The sequence below is a fragment of the Bombina bombina genome, chromosome 4, assembly GCF_027579735.1.
Source record: "Bombina bombina isolate aBomBom1 chromosome 4, aBomBom1.pri, whole genome shotgun sequence".
Taxonomy (NCBI): domain Eukaryota; kingdom Metazoa; phylum Chordata; class Amphibia; order Anura; family Bombinatoridae; genus Bombina; species Bombina bombina.
Window position 1 is genome coordinate 835,639,966 of NC_069502.1, and position 17,812 is coordinate 835,657,777.

Genomic DNA, 17,812 nt, shown 5'->3' on the forward strand with positions numbered 1-17,812 from the left:
ATAAGGAGAATCACAATGTAAGGCAGATAACTCAGAGACTCTTCGAGCCGAGGAAATAGCCATTAAAAACAGAACTTTCCAAGATAACAGTTTGATATCAATGGAATGAAGGGGTTCAAACGGAACACCTTGTAAAACGTTAAGAACTAAGTTTAAGCTCCATGGCGGAGCAACAGTTTTAAATACAGGCTTAATCCTGGCCAAAGCCTGACAAAAAGCCTGAACGTCTGGAACTTCTGACAGACGTTTGTGTAAAAGGATGGACAAAGCTGAGATCTGTCCCTTTAACGAACTAGCGGATAAACCCTTTTCTAAACCTTCTTGTAGAAAAGACAATATCCTAGGAATCCTAACCTTACTCCATGAGTAACTCTTGGATTCGCACCAATGCAAGTATTTGCGCCATATTTTATGGTAAATTTTCCTGGTAACAGGCTTCCTAGCCTGTATTAAGGTATCAATCACTGACTCCGAGAATCCACGCTTTGATAGAATCAAGCGTTCAATCTCCATGCAGTCAGCCTCAGAGAAATTAGATTTGGATGTTTGAAAGGACCCTGCACCAGAAGGTCCTGTCTCAGAGGTAGAGACCATGGTGGACAGGACGACATGTCCACTAGGTCTGCATACCAGGTCCTGCGTGGCCACGCAGGCGCTATTAGAATCACCGATGCTCTCTCCTGTTTGATCCTGGCAATCAATCGAGGAAGCATCGGGAAGGGTGGAAATACATAAGCCATGTTGAAGACCCAAGGTGCTGTCAGAGCATCTATCAGAATCGCTCCCGGGTCTCTGGACCTGGATCCGTAACAAGGAAGTTTGGCGTTCTGGCGAGACGCCATGAGATCCAGATCTGGTTTGCCCCAACGCTGAAGTATTTGGGCAAAGACCTCCGGATGAAGTTCCCACTCCCCCGGATGAAAAGTCTGGCGACTTAGAAAATCCGCTTCCCAGTTCTCCACGCCTGGGATGTAGATCGCTGATAGGTGGCAAGAGTGAGACTCTGCCCAGTGAATTATCTTTGAGACTTCCATCATCGCTAGGGAACTCCTTGTCCCTCCCTGATGGTTGATGTAAGCCACAGTCGTGATGTTGTCCGACTGAAACCTGATGAACCTCAGAGTTGCTAACTGAGGCCAAGCCAGAAGGGCATTGAAGACTGCTCTTAATTCCAGAATATTTATGGGAAGGAGACTCTCCTCCTGAGTCCATGATCCCTGAGTCTTCAGGGAATTCCAGACAGCGCCCCAACCTATCAGGCTGGCGTCTGTTGTTACAATCGTCCAATCTGGCCTGTTGAAGGGCATCCCCTTGGACAGATGTGGCCGAGAGAGCCACCATAGAAGAGAATTTCTGGTCTCTTGATCCAGATTCAGCATAGGGGACAAATCTGAGTAATCCCCATTCCACTGATTTAGCATGCACAATTGCAGTGGTCTGAGATGCAGGCGTGCAAAGGGTACTATGTCCATTGCCACTACCATTAAGCCTATTACCTCCATGCATTGAGCCACTGACGGGTGTGGAATGGAATGAAGGACACGGCAAGCATTTAGAAGTTTTGTTAACCTGTCTTCTGTCAGGTAAATTTTCATTTCTACAGAATCTATAAGAGTCCCTAAGAAGGGAACTCTTGTGAGTGGCAATAGAGAACTCTTTTCTTCGTTCACTTTCCACCCATGTGACCTTAGAAATGCCAGTACAAACTCTGTATGAGACTTGGCAGTTTGGAAACTTGACGCTTGTATCAGAATGTCGTCTAGGTACGGAGCTACCGATATTCCTCGCGGTCTTAGTACCGCCAGAAGAGAACCCAGAACCTTTGTAAAGATTCTTGGAGCAGTAGCTAACCCGAAGGGAAGAGCTACAAACTGGTAATGCCTGTCTAGGAAGGCAAACCTTAGGTACCGGTAATGATCTTTGTGAATCGGTATGTGAAGGTAGGCATCCTTTAAATGCACTGTGGTCATGTACTGACCCTTTTGGATCATGGGTAAGATTGTCCGAATAGTTTCCATTTTGAACGATGGAACTCTTAGGAATTTGTTTAGGATCTTTAAATCCAAGATTGGTCTGAAGGTTCCTTCTTTCTTGGGAACCACAAACAGATTTGAGTAAAACCCTTGTCCGTGCTCCGACCGCGGAACCGGGTGGATCACTCCCATTAGTAAAAGATCTTGTACACAGCGTAGTAACGCCTCTTTCTTTATCTTGTTTGTTGACAACCTTGAAAGATGAAATCTCCCTTTTGGAGGAGAAGCTTTGAAGTCCAGAAGATATCCCTGAGATATGATCTCTAACGCCCAGGGATCCTGGACATCTCTTGCCCAAGCCTGGGCGAAGAGAGAAAGTCTGCCCCCCACTAGATCCGCTTCCGGATTGGGGGCCCTCACTTCATGCTGTCTTAGGGGCAGCAGCAGGTTTTCTGGCCTGCTTGCCCTTGTTCCAGGTCTGGTTAGGTTTCCAGCCCTGTCTGTAGCGAGCAACAGTTCCTTCCTGTTTTGGAGCGGAGGAAGTTGATGCTGCTCCTGCCTTGAAGTTACGAAAGGCACGAAAATTAGACTGTCTAGCCCTTGGTTTGGCTCTGTCTTGAGGCAGGGCATGGCCCTTACCTCCAGTAATGTCAGCGATAATTTCTTTCAAACCGGGCCCGAATAATGTCTGCCCTTTGAAAGGTATGTTAAGCAATTTAGATTTAGAAGTCACATCAGCTGACGAGGATTTTAGCCACAGCGCTCTGCGCGCCTGAATGGCGAATCCGGAATTCTTAGCCGTAAGCTTAGTTAGATGTACTACGGCATCAGAAATAAATGAATTAGCTAGCTTAAGGGTTTTAAGCTTGTTTATAATCTCATCCAATGGAGCTGTCTCAAGGGTCTCTTCCAGAGACTCAAACCAGAATGCCGCCGCAGCCGTGACAGGCGCAATGCATGCGAGGGGTTGTAATATAAAACCTTGTTGAGTAAACATTTTCTTAAGGTAACCCTCTAACTTTTTATCCATTGGATCTGAAAAGGCACAGCTATCCTCCACCGGGATAGTGGTACGCTTAGCCAGAGTAGAAACTGCTCCCTCCACCTTAGGGACCGTCTGCCATAAGTCCCGTGTGGTAGCGTCTATTGGAAACATTTTTCTAAATATAGGAGGGGGGGGGAAAGGGTACACCGGGCCTATCCCACTCCTTGTTAATAATCTCTGTAAGCCTTTTAGGTATAGGAAAGAAGTCAGTACACGCCGGTACCGCATAGTATCTATCCAGCCTACATAATTTCTCTGGGATTGCAACCGTGTTACAATCATTCAGAGCCGCTAATACCTCCCCTAATAGTACACGGAGGTTCTCAAGCTTAAATTTAAAATTTGAAATGTCTGAGTCCAGTCTATTTGGATCAGATCCATCACCTACAGAATGAAGCTCTCCGTCTTCATGCTCTGCCATTTGTGACGCAGTATCAGACATGGCTCTAACATTATCAGCGTACTCTGTTCTCACCCCAGAGTGGTCGCGTTTACCTCTAAGTTCTGGCAATTTAGATAAAACTTCAGTCATAACATTAGCCATGTCTTGTAAAGTGATTTGTAATGGCCGCCCTGATGTACTTGGCGTCACAATATCACGCACCTCCTGAGCGGGAGATGCAGGTACTGACACGTGAGGAGAGTTAGTCGGCATAACTTTCCCCTCGTTGTCTGGTGAAATTTTCTTAACATGTACAGATTGGCTTTTATTTAAAGTAGCATCAATGCAATTAGTACACAAATTTCTATTGGGCTCCACATTGGCCTTTGAACATATTGCACAAAGAGATTCCTCTGTGTCAGACATGTTTAAACAAACTAGCAGTTAGACTAGCAAGCTTGGAAAATACTTTTCAAAACAATTTTCAAGCAATATAAAAAACGTTACTGTGCCTTTAAAAAGCACACAAAAAACTGTCACAGTTGCAATAACAATGAACCGGATTAGTTATAGAAACCAAATTTTTACAGTAAATGCATTAATTTAGCAAAGGAATGCACCCACTAGCAAATGGATGATTAACCCCTTAATACCAAGAACAACGGATAACAACTATAATATATACGTTTTTATCACAGTCAAAACACAGTCTCACAGGTCTGCTGTGAGTGATTACCTCCCTCAAAACTAGTTTTGGAGACCCCTGAGCTCTGCAGAGACGTCCTGGATCATGCAGGGAGAATAAGGAAGACTGTGACTGAATTTTTAATGCGTAGTAAAAGCGCCAAAATAGGCCCCTCCCACTCATAATACAACAGTGGGGAAGCTCAGTAAACTGATTTTATTCAAAATAAACGACAGCCAAGTGGAAAATAATGCCCATAAATTTTTCACCAAGTACCTCAGAGAGAAAAACGATTAACCTGCCAGTAAACGTTTTAAATATAAATATATGAAATGATAATAAAAGCCTGTTGCTAGTCGCTATCACTGCAGAAAGGCTATAAGTTATATGTATACAGTATTTTCTTAGTGAAGTGCCATTCCCCAGAAATACTTCAGTGCCAACATACATATATAACAGCCTGATACCAGTTGCTACTACTGCATTTAAGGCTGTACTTACATTTTATCGGTATTAGCAGTATTTTCTCAGTCAATTCCATTCCTTAGAAAATAATATACTGCAACATACCTCTTTGCAGGTGAACCCTGCCCGCTGTCCCCTGTTCTGAAGTTACCTCGCTCCTCAGAATGGCCGAGAACAGCAAATGGATCTTAGTTACGTCCGCTAAGATCATACACAAACTCAGGTAGATTCTTCTTCTAATGCTGCCTGAGAAAAAACAACACACTCCGGTGCCGTTTAAAATAACAAACTTTTGATTGAAGAAATAAAAACTAAGTTTTAATAACCACTGTCCTCTCACACATCCTATCTATTAGTTAGGTGCAAGAGAATGACTGGGTATGACGTAGAGGGGAGGAGCTATATAGCAGCTCTGCTTGGGTGATCCTCTTGCACTTCCTGTTAGGGAGGAGTTATAATCCCATAAGTAATGGATGACCCGTGGACTGACTACACTTAACAGGAGAAAGGAGGTTTTCAACTATACCTTGACACTTATTATATGTTTCCCTTTCTTGTCATATTGTTGGTGAGGCAATCATTGCTATGTATTGTAATATTTATGTGTCATATTTTTTATGTTGTCATTATAAAAAACCCTCAATAAAAAATGATTTATTTAAAAAAAAAAAAAAAAAAAGGGAAATGTTCTGGATTAAAATACTTGTCTCCCTTATACAAAAAGGATCGAATAAAGATTTTGACTGGTCTCTATTCATATAAATAGCCTGTTAACAAATACATATATGTGCATGATTCTGATATCATTTTAAATTTGTTTATGTATAGGTTTTTTTAATTATATTTGAAATTGTATTTTAATTATATGTACTCAAGCTGCAAATGTGGAATTAATGAATGTAAAATTGCACGCATGTATACTATAAAATAATCACATGATGGCAGTATAATCTAGTTAGCAATTAATTAGCAGCGCACAGGTATAAAAGAAGCACACCTGTACATAATAGAGATCACATGACTAAGAACCTATTGCAGGTTTGAAACGTTGTTTGTTTGTTTGCACTTTAGGACCCTGTCTAAGAAAATAAAGGTCTTTTAAAAGAAATTCGTGGCTGGAAAATGTGTTTGTTCAGAGTATTTGTTCATTGTACCCAGTTAGTAAATATACAAATGAATATTGATATTTTAGAGTTTATATCTGTGGGTCTTGAGGTCCATCAGTGACAAAATTATTAACTGCAATTAAATTATTTCAGAATCTGAGTTTTCAAAGAATCTGCCATAGATCCCTTACCTGCAGCAATGTCTGATGCGGTCTCCACTGGCTGAATATTCTGTACAAGGTCTGCATGTGCTTCTGTGTCTAGATTTTCATCTCTGTGACCTGCTAGTTATAAGAAATAATACAATTTTGTTATTAAATGGATTTAAGAGCAGTAAGGTCACACACATCTGATTACACAGTGATATTACACAACACATCAGTATTATATGATTAGAATTAGTCTGCCTTCAGGTCTATCCTTTACATAATTATTAGTAAAGATTAAAGGGACATTAAACACTAAATAAATGCTAGGTAGAATGGTGGATACAAAGAAAAGATTATTCTGAAAATAACACATTGATGTATTGTTTAAAGTTTAAATATTGTCACAATAAGTGTAAAGTTTTAGCGTCTATTAAACAATGGGAGCTGCCATGTTGTAACTTATGTTACCGTCTATGATTTGGCAATTAGGGACAGTTATCAATAGGTCTCTAGAGTGTGCAGCCAATGGCTGTGTGGAATAGAACAGTGCTCAGCACTTCCATCTCTAACAAGAACTGAAAAAATCACAAATTTCAGAATGGAATTACAGGAAAAGGGGACAAAATAAATAATAAAAAGGAAATGTATGCTTACCTGATAAATTGATTTCTTCTACGATACGACGAGTCCACGGATTCATCCTTACTTGTGGGATATTATCCTCCTGCTAACAGGAAGTGGCAAAGAGCACCACAGCAGAGCTGTATATATAGCTCCTCCCTTCTCTCCACCCCCAGTCATTCGACCAAAGGTATAGGAAGAGAAAAGAAAAGCTAAACGGTGCAGAGGTGACTGAAGTTTTAAGAAATAAAATATAATCTGTCTCAAAATGACAGGTAGGGCCGTGGACTCGTCGTATTGTAGAAGAAATCAATTTATCAGGTAAGCATAAATTTCCTTTTCTTCTACAAGATACGAGTCCACGGATTCATCCTTACTTGTGGGATACAATACCAAAGCAACAGGACACGGATGAATTGGAGGGACAAGACAGATACCTAAAACGGAAGGCACCACTGCTTGAAGAACTTTTCTCCCAAAAATAGCCTCAGAAGAAGCAAAAGTATCAAATTTGTAAAATTTGGAAAAAGTATGAAGGGAGGACCAAGTCGCAGCCTTACAAATCTGTTCAACAGAAGCATCGTTTTTAAAAACCCATGTGGAAGCCACAGCTCTAGTAGAATGAGCCGTAACTTTTTTCAGGGGGCTGCTGTCCAGCAGTCTCGTATGCCAGGCGGATGATGCTTTTCAGCCAAAAAGAAAGAGAGGTAGCCGTAGCTTTTTTGACCCCTACGCTTTCCAGAATAAACAACGAATAGAGAAGATGTTTGACGGAAATCCTTGGTCGCTTGTAAGTAAAACTTCAAGGCCCGAACCACATCCAAGTTATGTAACAGATGTTCCTTCTTAGAAGGATTAGGACACAAGGAAGGAACAACAATTTCCTGATTAATATTCTTATTTGAAACAACCTTAGGAAGGAATCCAGGTTTAGTACACAAAACCACCTTACTCGAATGCAATATAAGATAAGGCGAATCACATTGTAACGCAGAAAGCTCAGAAACTCTTCGAGCAGAAGAGATAGCAACTAAAAACGAAACTTTCCAAGATAAAAGCTTAATATCTATGGAATGCATGGGTTCAAACGGAACCCCTTGAAGAACATTGAGAACTAAATTCAAACTCCATGGCGGAGCAATAGGTTTAAACACAGGCTTGATTCTGATTAAAGACTGACAAAAAGACTGAACGTCTGGGACATCCGCCAGACACTTGTGTAGTAAAATTGACAAAGCAGAAATGTGTCCCTTTAAGGAACTAGTTGATAATCCCTTGTCCAATCCTTCTTGGAGAAAGGACAAAATCCTAGGAATCCTAAACCTACTCCATGAGTAGCCCTTGGATTCACACTAATAAATATATTTACGCCATATCTTACGGTAAATCTTTCTAGTGACAGGCTTGCGAGCCTGAATAAAAGTATCAATGACCGACTCAGAGAATCCCCGCTTAGATAAAATCAAGTGTTCAATCTCCAGGCAGTCAGCTGCAGAGAATTTAGATTTGGATGTTGGAACGGACCTTGAATGAGAAGGTCCTGTCTCAACGGAAGTTTCCACGGTGGCAGAGAGGACATGTCCACTAGATTCGCATACCAAGTACTGCGTGGCCATGCAGGCGCTATTAGGATTATCAAATCTCTCTCCTGTTTGATTCTTGCAATCACACGAGGCAGGAGAGGAAATGGTGGAAACACATAAGCCAGGTTGAACGACCAAGGTACTGCTAGAGCATCTATCAGTACAGCCTGGGGATCCCTTGACCTGGACCCGTAACGAGGAAGTTTGGCATTCTGACGAGATGCCATCAGATCCAATTCCGGTGTGCTCCATTGAGGAATCAATGATGCAAACACCTCCGGATGGAGTTCCCACTCCCCCGGACGAAAAGTCCGCTTCCCAGTTCTCTACTCCTGGAATATAGATTGCTGATAGATGGCAAGAGTGAGCCTCCGCCCATCGGATTATCTTTGAAACCTCTATCATCGCTAGAGAACTCCTTGTTCCCCCTTGATGATTGATATATGCTACAGTCGTGATATTGTCCGACTGGAATCTTATGAATTAGGCCAAAGCCAACTGAGGCCACGCCTGAAGCGCGTTGAATATTGCTCTCAGTTCCAGAATATTGATTGGTAGTAGAGACTCCTCCTGAGTCCAAACACCCTGAGCCTTCAAGGAATTCCAGACTACACCCCAGCCCAAGAGGCTGGCGTCCGTCGTCACTATTACCCATGCTGGCCTGCGGAAGCACATTCCCTGGGACAGATGATCCTGTGACAACCACCAAAGAAGAGAGTCTCTGGTCTCTTGATCCAGATTTATCTGAGGAGATAAATTTGCATAATCCCCATTCCACTGTCTGAGCATGCACAGCCGCAGAGGTCTGAGATGAAAGCGAGCAAACGGAACAATGTCCATTGCCGCTACCATTAATCCAATGACCTCCATACACTGAGCCACTGATGGCCGAGGAATAGACTGAAGTGCTCGGCCAGTATTTAGAATCTTTGACTTTCTGACCTCCGTCAGAAATATTTTCATGTCTACCGAGTCTATCAGAGTTCCCAAGAATGGAACTCTTGTTAGTGGAACTAGTGAACTCTTTTCTATATTCACTTTCCAACCGTGAGTTCTTAGAAATGCCAACACGATGTCCGTGTGAGATTTGGTCAGATAAGTTGACGCCTGGATCAAAATATCGTCCAGATAGAGTGCCACTGCTATGCCCCGGGCCTCAGAACCGCGAGAAGGGACCCTAGCACCTTTGTGAAGATTCTGGGAGCTGTGGCCAACCCGAAATGAAGGGCCACGAACTGATAGTGTTCGTCCAGAAAGGCGAACCTTAGAAACTGATGATGATCCTTGTGGATAGGAATGTGAAGATACTCATCCTTCAGGTCCACGGTGGTCATATATTGACCCTCCTGGATCATTGGCAAAATTGTTCGTATAGTCTCCATCTTGAAATTTGTTTAGACATTTGAGATCTAAAATTTGTCTGAAAGTTCCCTCTTTTTTGGGAACCACAAACAGATTTGAGTAAAACCCCTGTCCCTGTTCTAGTTTTGGGACTGGAAAAATTACTCCCATGGTATAGAGGTCTTTTACACAGCGTAAGAACGCCTCTCTTTTTGTCTGGTCTACAGACAAAGGTGAAAGATGAAATCTCCCTCTTGGGAGAAAATCCTTGAATTCCAGCTGATACCCCTGTGTCACAATTTCCAAAGCCCAGTGATCCTGAACATCCCTTGCCCAAGCCTGAGAGAAGACAGAAAGTCTGCCCCCTACTAAATCAGGTCCCGGATCGGGGGCTGCCCCTTCATGCTGTCTTGGTAACAGCAGTGGGCTTCTTGGCTTGTTTACCTTTATTCCAGGCCTGGTTAGGTCTCCAGACCGACTTGGATTGAGCAAAATTCCCTTCCTGCTTTGTGGCGGAAGAGGAAGCAGAGGGTCCTCCTTTAAAGTTTTGAAAGGAACGAAAATTATTTTGTTTACCCCTCATCTTAACAGCCTTATCCTGAGGCAGGGCATGACCTTTACCTCCAGTAATGTCAGAGATGATTTCCTACAATTCAGGCCCGAATAGGGTCTTACCTTTAAAAGGAATAGCTAAAAGCTTAGATTTTGATGACACATCAGCAGACCAAGATTTAAGCCATAACGCTCTACGCGCTAAAATGGCAAAACCTGCATTTTTCGCCGCTAATTTAGTTATTTGAAAAGCGGCATCGGTAATAAAAGAATTAGCTAGCTTGAGAGCCTTAATTCTATCCAAAATGTAATCTAATGGGGTCTCAACCTTAAGAGACTCCTCTAGAGCATCAAACCAAAAAGCTGCTGCAGTAGTAACTGGAACAATACAAGCTAAAGGTTGTAAAAGAAAACCCTGATGAATAAATAATTTCTTTAGAAGACCCTCTAACTTTTTATCCATAAGATCTTTGAAAGCACAACTGTCCTCAATAGGTATAGTTGTACGCTTGGCCAGGGTAGAAATAGCTCCCTCCACCTTAGGGACCGTTTGCCAAGAATCCCGAATGGTGTCAGATATGGGAAACATTTTCTTAAAAGTAGGAGGGGGAGAGAACGGAATACCTGGTCTATCCCATTCCTTTGTAACAATGTCCGAAATTCTTTTAGGAACCGGAAAAACATCAGTGTAAGTAGGCTTACACAATTTCTCTGGTGGTATCACTATAGGGTCACCATCATCCAGAGTCGCTAAAACCTCCCGGAGTAACAGGCGGAGGTGTTCAAGTCTAAATTTAAAGGACATCACGTCCGAATCTGTCTGAGGCAACACATTTCCTGAGTCTGAAAGTTCTCCCTCAGACAGCAATTCCCCGACCCCCAAATCAAAGCACTGTGAGGGTACATCGGAAATGGCCAATAAAGCTTCAGAGGGTTCAGTATTTACCTTAATACCTGACCTACTGCGTTTACCCTGTAACACTGGCAGTTTAGATAATACCTCTGTAAGGGTAGTAGGCATAACTGCAGCCATATCTTGCAGAGTAAAAGAATTAGACACACTAGAAGTACTTGGCGTCGCTTGAGTGGGCGTTAAAGGTTGTGACACTTGGGGAGAATTGGATGGCATAACCTGATTCTCTTCAGACTGAGAATCATCCTTAGACATACTTTTATCACCTAAAATATGTTCTTTGCAGTGTAAGGCCCTTTCAGTACAAGAAGGACACAATGTAAGAGGGGGTTCCACAATGGCTTCTAAACACATAAAGCATTGACTTTCCTCAATGTCAGACATGTTGAACAGGCTAGTAATAACCACAAAAGTCGTGAAACACTTTATTTATTGATGAAAAGGAAATTTATGCTTACCTGATAAATTGATTTCTTCTATGATACGAGTCCACAGATTCATCCTTTACTTGTGGGATATTATCCTCCTGCTAACAGGAAGTGGCAAAGAGCACCACAGCAGAGCTGTCTATATATCCTCCCTTGACTCCACCCCCCAGTCATTCGACCGAAGGTATAGGAAGAAAAACGAGAAACTAAAAGGTGCAGAGGTGACTGAAGTTTTAAACCAAAAAATATAATCTGTCTTAAATTGACAGGGCGGGCCGTGGACTCGTATCATAGAAGAAATCAATTTATCAGGTAAGCATAAATTTCCTTTTCTTCTATAAGATACGACGAGCCCACAGATTCATCCTTTACTTGTGGGATACAATACCAAAGCTACAGGACATGGATGAACGGGAGGGACAAGACAGACACCTAAACAGAAGGCACCACTGCTTGAAGAACTTTTCTCCCAAAAATAGCCTCAGAAGAAGCAAAAGTATCAAATTTGTAAAATTTGGAAAAGGTATGAAGGGAAGACCAAATCGCAGCCTTACAAATCTGTTCAACAGAAGCATTGTTTTAAAAAGCCCATGTGGAAGCCACCGCTCTAGTAGAATAAGCTGTAATTCTTTCAGGAGGCTGCTGTCCAGCAGTCTCGTATGCGAAACGGATGATGCTTTTCAGCCAAAAAGAAAGAGAAGTAGCCGTAGCTTTTTGACCTCTACGCTTTCCAGAATAGACAACAGAGAAGATGTTTGACGGAAATCCTTGGTCGCTTGCAAGTAAAACTTCAAAGCACGAACCGTGTCCAAGTTATGTAACAGACGCTCCTTCTTAGAAGAAGAGTTAGGACACAAGGAAGGAACAACAATTTCCTGATTAATATTCTTATTTGAAACAACCTTAGGAAGGAATCTAGGTTTAGTACGCAAAACCACCTTATCAGAATGGAATATAAGATAAGGCAAGTCGCAATGTAACGCAGATAGCTCAGAATCTCTTCGAGCAGAAGAGATAGCAACTAAAAACAGAACTTTCCAAGATAGAAGTGTAATATCTATGGAATGCATGGGTTCAAACGGAACCCCTTGAAGAACATTAAGAACTAAATTCAAACTCCATGGCGGAGCAACAGGTTTAAACACAGGCTTAATTCTAACCAAAGCCTGACAAAATGACTGAACGTCTGGGACATCTGCCAGACGCTTGTGTAGTAAGATTGACAAAGCAGAAATCTGTCCCTTTAAGGAACTAGCTGATAACCCCTTCTCCAATCCTTCTTGGAGAAAGGACAAAATCCTAGGAATCCTGATCTTACTCCATGAGTAGCCTTTGGATTCGCACCAATAAAGATATTTACGCCATATCTTATGATTTTCCTAGTGACAGGCTTCCGAGCCTGAACCAAGGTATCAATGACCGACTCAGAGAATCCCCGCTTAGATAGAATAAAGCATTCAATCTCCAGGCAGTCAGCTGCAGAGAAACTAGATTTGGATGTTGGAACGGACCCTGAATGAGAAGGTCCTGTCTCAGTGGCAGTTTCCACGGTGGCAGAGATGACATTTCCACCAGGTCTGCATACCAAGTCCTGCGTGGCCACGCAGGTGCTATCAATATTACCGAAGCCCTCTCCTGTTTGATTCTTGCAATCAGACGAGGAAAAGGAGGAAACACATAAACCAGGTTGAACGACCACGGTACTGCTAGAGCATCTATCAGTACTGCTTGAGAATCCCTTGATCTGGACCCGTAATAAGGAAGTTTGGCATTCTGACGAGATGCCATCAGATCCAATTCCGGTGTGCCCCATTGATGAATCAATTTTGCAAATATCTCCGGATGGAGTTCCCACTCCCCCGGATGAAAAGTCTGACGACTTAGAAAATCCGCTTCCCAGTTCTCCACTCCTGGGATATATATTGCTAATAGATGGCAAGAGTGAGTCTCTGCCCATTGAATTATTTTGGAAACCTCTATCATCGCTAGAGAACTCTTTGTTCCCCCTTGATGATTGATATATGCTACAGTCGCGATATCATCCGACTGGAATCTTATGAATTTGGCCGAAGCCAGCTGAGGCCACGCTTGAAGCGCGTTGAATATCGCTCTCAGTTCCAGAATATTTATTGGTAGTAAGGACTCCTGAGTCCACACACCCTGAGCCTTTAGGGAATTCCAGACTGCACCCCAGCCCAAGAGGCTGGCGTCCGTCATCACTATGACCCATGCTGGCCTGCGGAAGCACATTCCCTGGGATAGATGATCCTGTGACAACCACCAAAGAAGAGAGTCTCTGGTCTCTAGATCCAGATTTATCCGCGGAGATAAATCCGTATAATCCCCATTCCACTGTCTGAGCATGCACAGCTGCAGTGGTCTGAGATGTAAGCGAGCAAACGGAACTATGTCCATTGCCGCTACCATTAGTCCAATTACCTCCATACACTGAGCCACTGACGGCCGAGGAATGGAATGAAGTGCTCGGCAAGTGGTTAAGATCTTTGATGACATCTTCATGTCTACCGAGTCTATCAGAGTTCCTAGGAATGGAACCCTTGTCAGAGGAACAAGTGAACTCTTTTTTTATATTCACCTTCCACCCGTGAGTTCTTAGAAAAGCCAACACGATGTCCGTGTGAGATTTGGCTAGATGGTCAGTTGACGCCTGAATCAAAATATCGTCCAGATAGGGCGCCACTGCTATGCCCCGCGGCCTTAGAACCGCCAGAAGGGACCCTAGCACCTTTGTGAAAATTCTGGGAGCTGTGGCCAACCCGAAAGGAAGGGCCACAAACTGGTAATGTTTGTCCAGGAAGGCGAACTGGTGATGAACTGGTGATGATCTTTGTGGATAGGAATGTGAAGATACGCATCCTTCAAATCCACGGTGGTCATATATTGACCCTCCTGGATCATTGGTAAAATCCTTCGTATAGTCTCCATCTTGAACGATGGGACTCTGAGAAATTTGTTTAGAGTTTTGAGATCTAAAATCGGTCTGAAGGTTCCCTCTTTTTTGAGAACCACGAACAGATTGGAATAAAATCCCTGCCCTTGTTCTACTTTTGGAACTGGGCAGATTACACCCATGGTATATAGGTCTTCTACACAGCGTAAGAACGTCTTTCTTTTTGTCTGGTTTACAGACAAACGTGAAAGATGAAATCTCCCCTTTGGGAGAGAATCTTTGAATTCTAGACGATACCCCTGGGCCACAATTTCTAATGCCCAGGAATTCTGAACGTCTCTTGCCCAAGCCTGAGCGAAGAGAGAAAGTCTGCCCCCTACTAGATAAGGTCCCGGATCGGGGGCTGCCCCTTCATGCTGTCTTGGTAGCAGCAGCGGGCTTCTTGGCCTGTTTACCTTTATTCCAGGTCTGGTTAGGTCTCCAGACTGACTTGGATTGATCAAGGTTCCCCTCCTGCTTGAAGGCGGATGAGGCAGTAGAGGGACCGCTTTAAAGTTTCGAAAGGAACGAAAATTATTCTGTTTGGTCCTCATTTTAACCGTCTTGTCCTGAGGAAGGGCATGACCTTTACCTCCAGTAATGTCAGAAATGATCTCCTTTAGTTCAGGCCCGAATAGGGTCTTACCCTTAAAGGGAATAGCTAAAAGCTTGGATTTAGATGGCACATCAGCAGACCATGACTTAAGCCATAACGCTCTATGCGCTAAAATGGCAAAGCCTGCATTCTTAGCCGCTAATTTAGTCATTTGGAAAGCGGCATCTGTAATAAAAGAATTTGCTAGCTTGAGAGCCTTAATTCTATCCAAAATATCATCTAATGGGGTCTCAACCTTAAGAGACTCCTCTAGAGCCTCAAACCAAAAAGCTGCTGCAGTAGTTACTGGAACAATGCACGCTATAGGTTGCAGAAGAAAACCCTGATGAATAAACAACTTCTTTAGAAGCCCTTCTAATTTTTTATCCATAGGATCTTTGAAAGCAAAAACTGTCCTCAATAAGTATAGTTGTATGCTTAGCCAGGGTAGAAATAGCTCCCTCCACCTTAGGGACCGTCTGCCACGAATCCCGAATGGTGTCAGATATGGGAAACATTTTCTTAAAAGTAGGAGGGGGAGAGAACGGAATGCCTGGTATATCCCATTCCTTAGTAACAATGTCCGAAATTCTTCTAGGGACTGGAAAAACATTAGTGTAAGTAGGGACCTCTAGATATTTATCCATTTTACACAGTTTCTCTGGTCGCTAAAACCTCCCTGAGTAACAAGCGGAGGTGTTCAAGCTTAAACTTAAAGGCCGTCACATCTGAGTCTGTTTGAGGGAACATCTTTCCTGAATCAGAAAGCTCTCCCTCAGACAGCAATTCCCCCACCCCCAAATCAGAACACTGTGAGGGTACATCGGAGATGGCCAATAAAGCATCAGAGGGCTCAGCATTTACTCTCATACCGGACCTACTGCGCTTACCCTGTAAACAAGGCAGTTTAGATAATACCTCTGTAAGGGTAGTAGACATAACTGCAGCCATATCTTGCAGGGTGAAAGAATTAGATGCACTAGAAGTACTTGGCGTCGCTTGGGCGGGCGTTAAAGGTTGTGACACTTGGGGAGAAGTAGATAGCATAACCTGATTCTCTTCTGACTGAGAATCATCCCGAGACATACTTTTATCAGCTAAAATATGTTCTTTGCAATGTAAGGCCCTTTCAGTACATGAGGGACACATTTGAAGTGGGGGTTCCACAATGGCTTCTAAACACATAGAACATTGGCTTCCCTGAATGTCAGACATGTTAAAACAGGCTAGTAATGACCACAAACAGGCTTGAAAACTCTTTATTTTGTGAAAAAAATTATCTGAAAAAACGGTACTGCGCCTTTAAGAGAAAAAAAAAAGCATACAATTTTTCCAAAACTGCTTTAAAACGATAAAATTTTCTCAATTTTATGATAAATATATCCCAACTTGTCAGCTAAGATTGCCCCACAAGGAAAGGAATACTTAACCCTTAAGAACAAAAAACGTTATACCAAAAACATTATAGTTAAACAAAAACACCCCCTGCACCTCGCCACAGCCTTGCTGTGGTGCCTACCTGCCCTCAGGGGTCTGCAAAATCGGATTAACCCTTCAATTAGGCCCAAACTTTCCTGAAAGGCCCACCGGAGTTGGAGCTTGCATGGGAAATACAACTGCGCAACTGAGGCGCGAAAATAGGCCCCGCCCATCTAACTCAATGTCTCACAGCCTTAACAATAACCGCACCAGAGCGGTCTAAAACCTAGCCATGTGGGTTCATATACCCATCTAAATGAAGCCATGTGTACCCTCCATTGCTAAAATAAATTGAAAACGTTTGCCACAAAAAACGTTATTTTAACTCCCAACATAGAATCGTTTGCCCACAAACATGTCATCAGTGTCAACCATTTTTTACAGCCCAACATACAGGTCCAGTAATACCCCTCTCAATAAATTAGGATTACTGCTTACCCTTTCCCTCATGGGGATACTGCCAGCCAATTCTGAAATAAATAATAAGGTATACCAAAGCGCCAACTATACGAAGGCTGGGTCTGGACCTAATGCAATATTGTCAAACGATTACAATAAACAATTTATTGAGTACACAAATAAGTTAAAAACATGGATCCATGTATAAACAATCAAATTTATACAACAATAATAGCTAAATGAATAGTTAAAACAAATAGTTATGTAACGGATATAGCATTTAAAATTGTTCAAACATTGCTCTTAAAAATATTCATAAAAAATTCCAAATTTAGTATAAGGCTCACAACAGAAATTCAACTTTGTGTTTACCATATACACATACACAAATTTGTACAGCAATAATAGCTAAATGAATAGTTAAAACAAATAGTTAAATAGCAGATATGGCATTTAAAATTGTGCAAACAATGCTCTTAAAAAATATTCCTAAAAAATTCCAAATTAAGTATAAGGCTCACAACAGAAATTCAACTTTGTGTTTACCACATACACATAATAGGTGAAATATATTAGTCAGTTATATAATATTATCTAACCAATAATGTTCTCGATTCTATGCAATACTAAATATTGCCAATAGTGACTAATGTGTAAGGCTCTGAGTAAGACCTTTAACTGTGTGTTTACCACATACGCATTGTCAAGTAAAAAATATTATGACAGCAATAAGCCAATGTAAAGAATGTGTATCAAAAAAGTTGTGTGCAAAAATTAGTGTACAGAGGATATTAAATGTCAAAAAATAGGTTGATCTTCAAAAAACGTGAATTAAGAACAAAGATTGTGAAAAATGAAAAACCAAAAATTTACAAAAACATTGTGGTGTGTTCCAATAGTAACTTATATAAATGTAAATAATAGTCCAAAAAATAGTCCAACAGTGAAAACTTAATAGAAAAAATAATCCAACAATAAATTATAATAAGTAGTGTGTCTCTTTAAGAAAAAAACAGAATTTATGTTTACCTGATAAATTACTTTCTCCAACGGTGTGTCCGGTCCACGGCGTCATCCTTACTTGTGGGATATTCTCTTCCCCAACAGGAAATGGCAAAGAGCCCAGCAAAGCTGGTCACATGATCC

The 17,812-nt window shown here is 42.0% G+C and overlaps 1 protein-coding gene across 1 annotated transcript in view; it reads right to left on the bottom strand.

Annotated features, from left to right (window-relative positions):
* LOC128657192 (zinc finger protein 432-like) overlaps positions 1-17,812 on the bottom strand; it is a 219,487-nt gene that overhangs the window by 146,171 nt on the left and 55,504 nt on the right. The window contains exon 6 of the mRNA XM_053711443.1: positions 5,848-5,940. Within this exon, the coding sequence (XP_053567418.1) occupies positions 5,848-5,940 (93 nt within the window). The remainder of the gene's footprint in view (positions 1-5,847; positions 5,941-17,812) is intronic.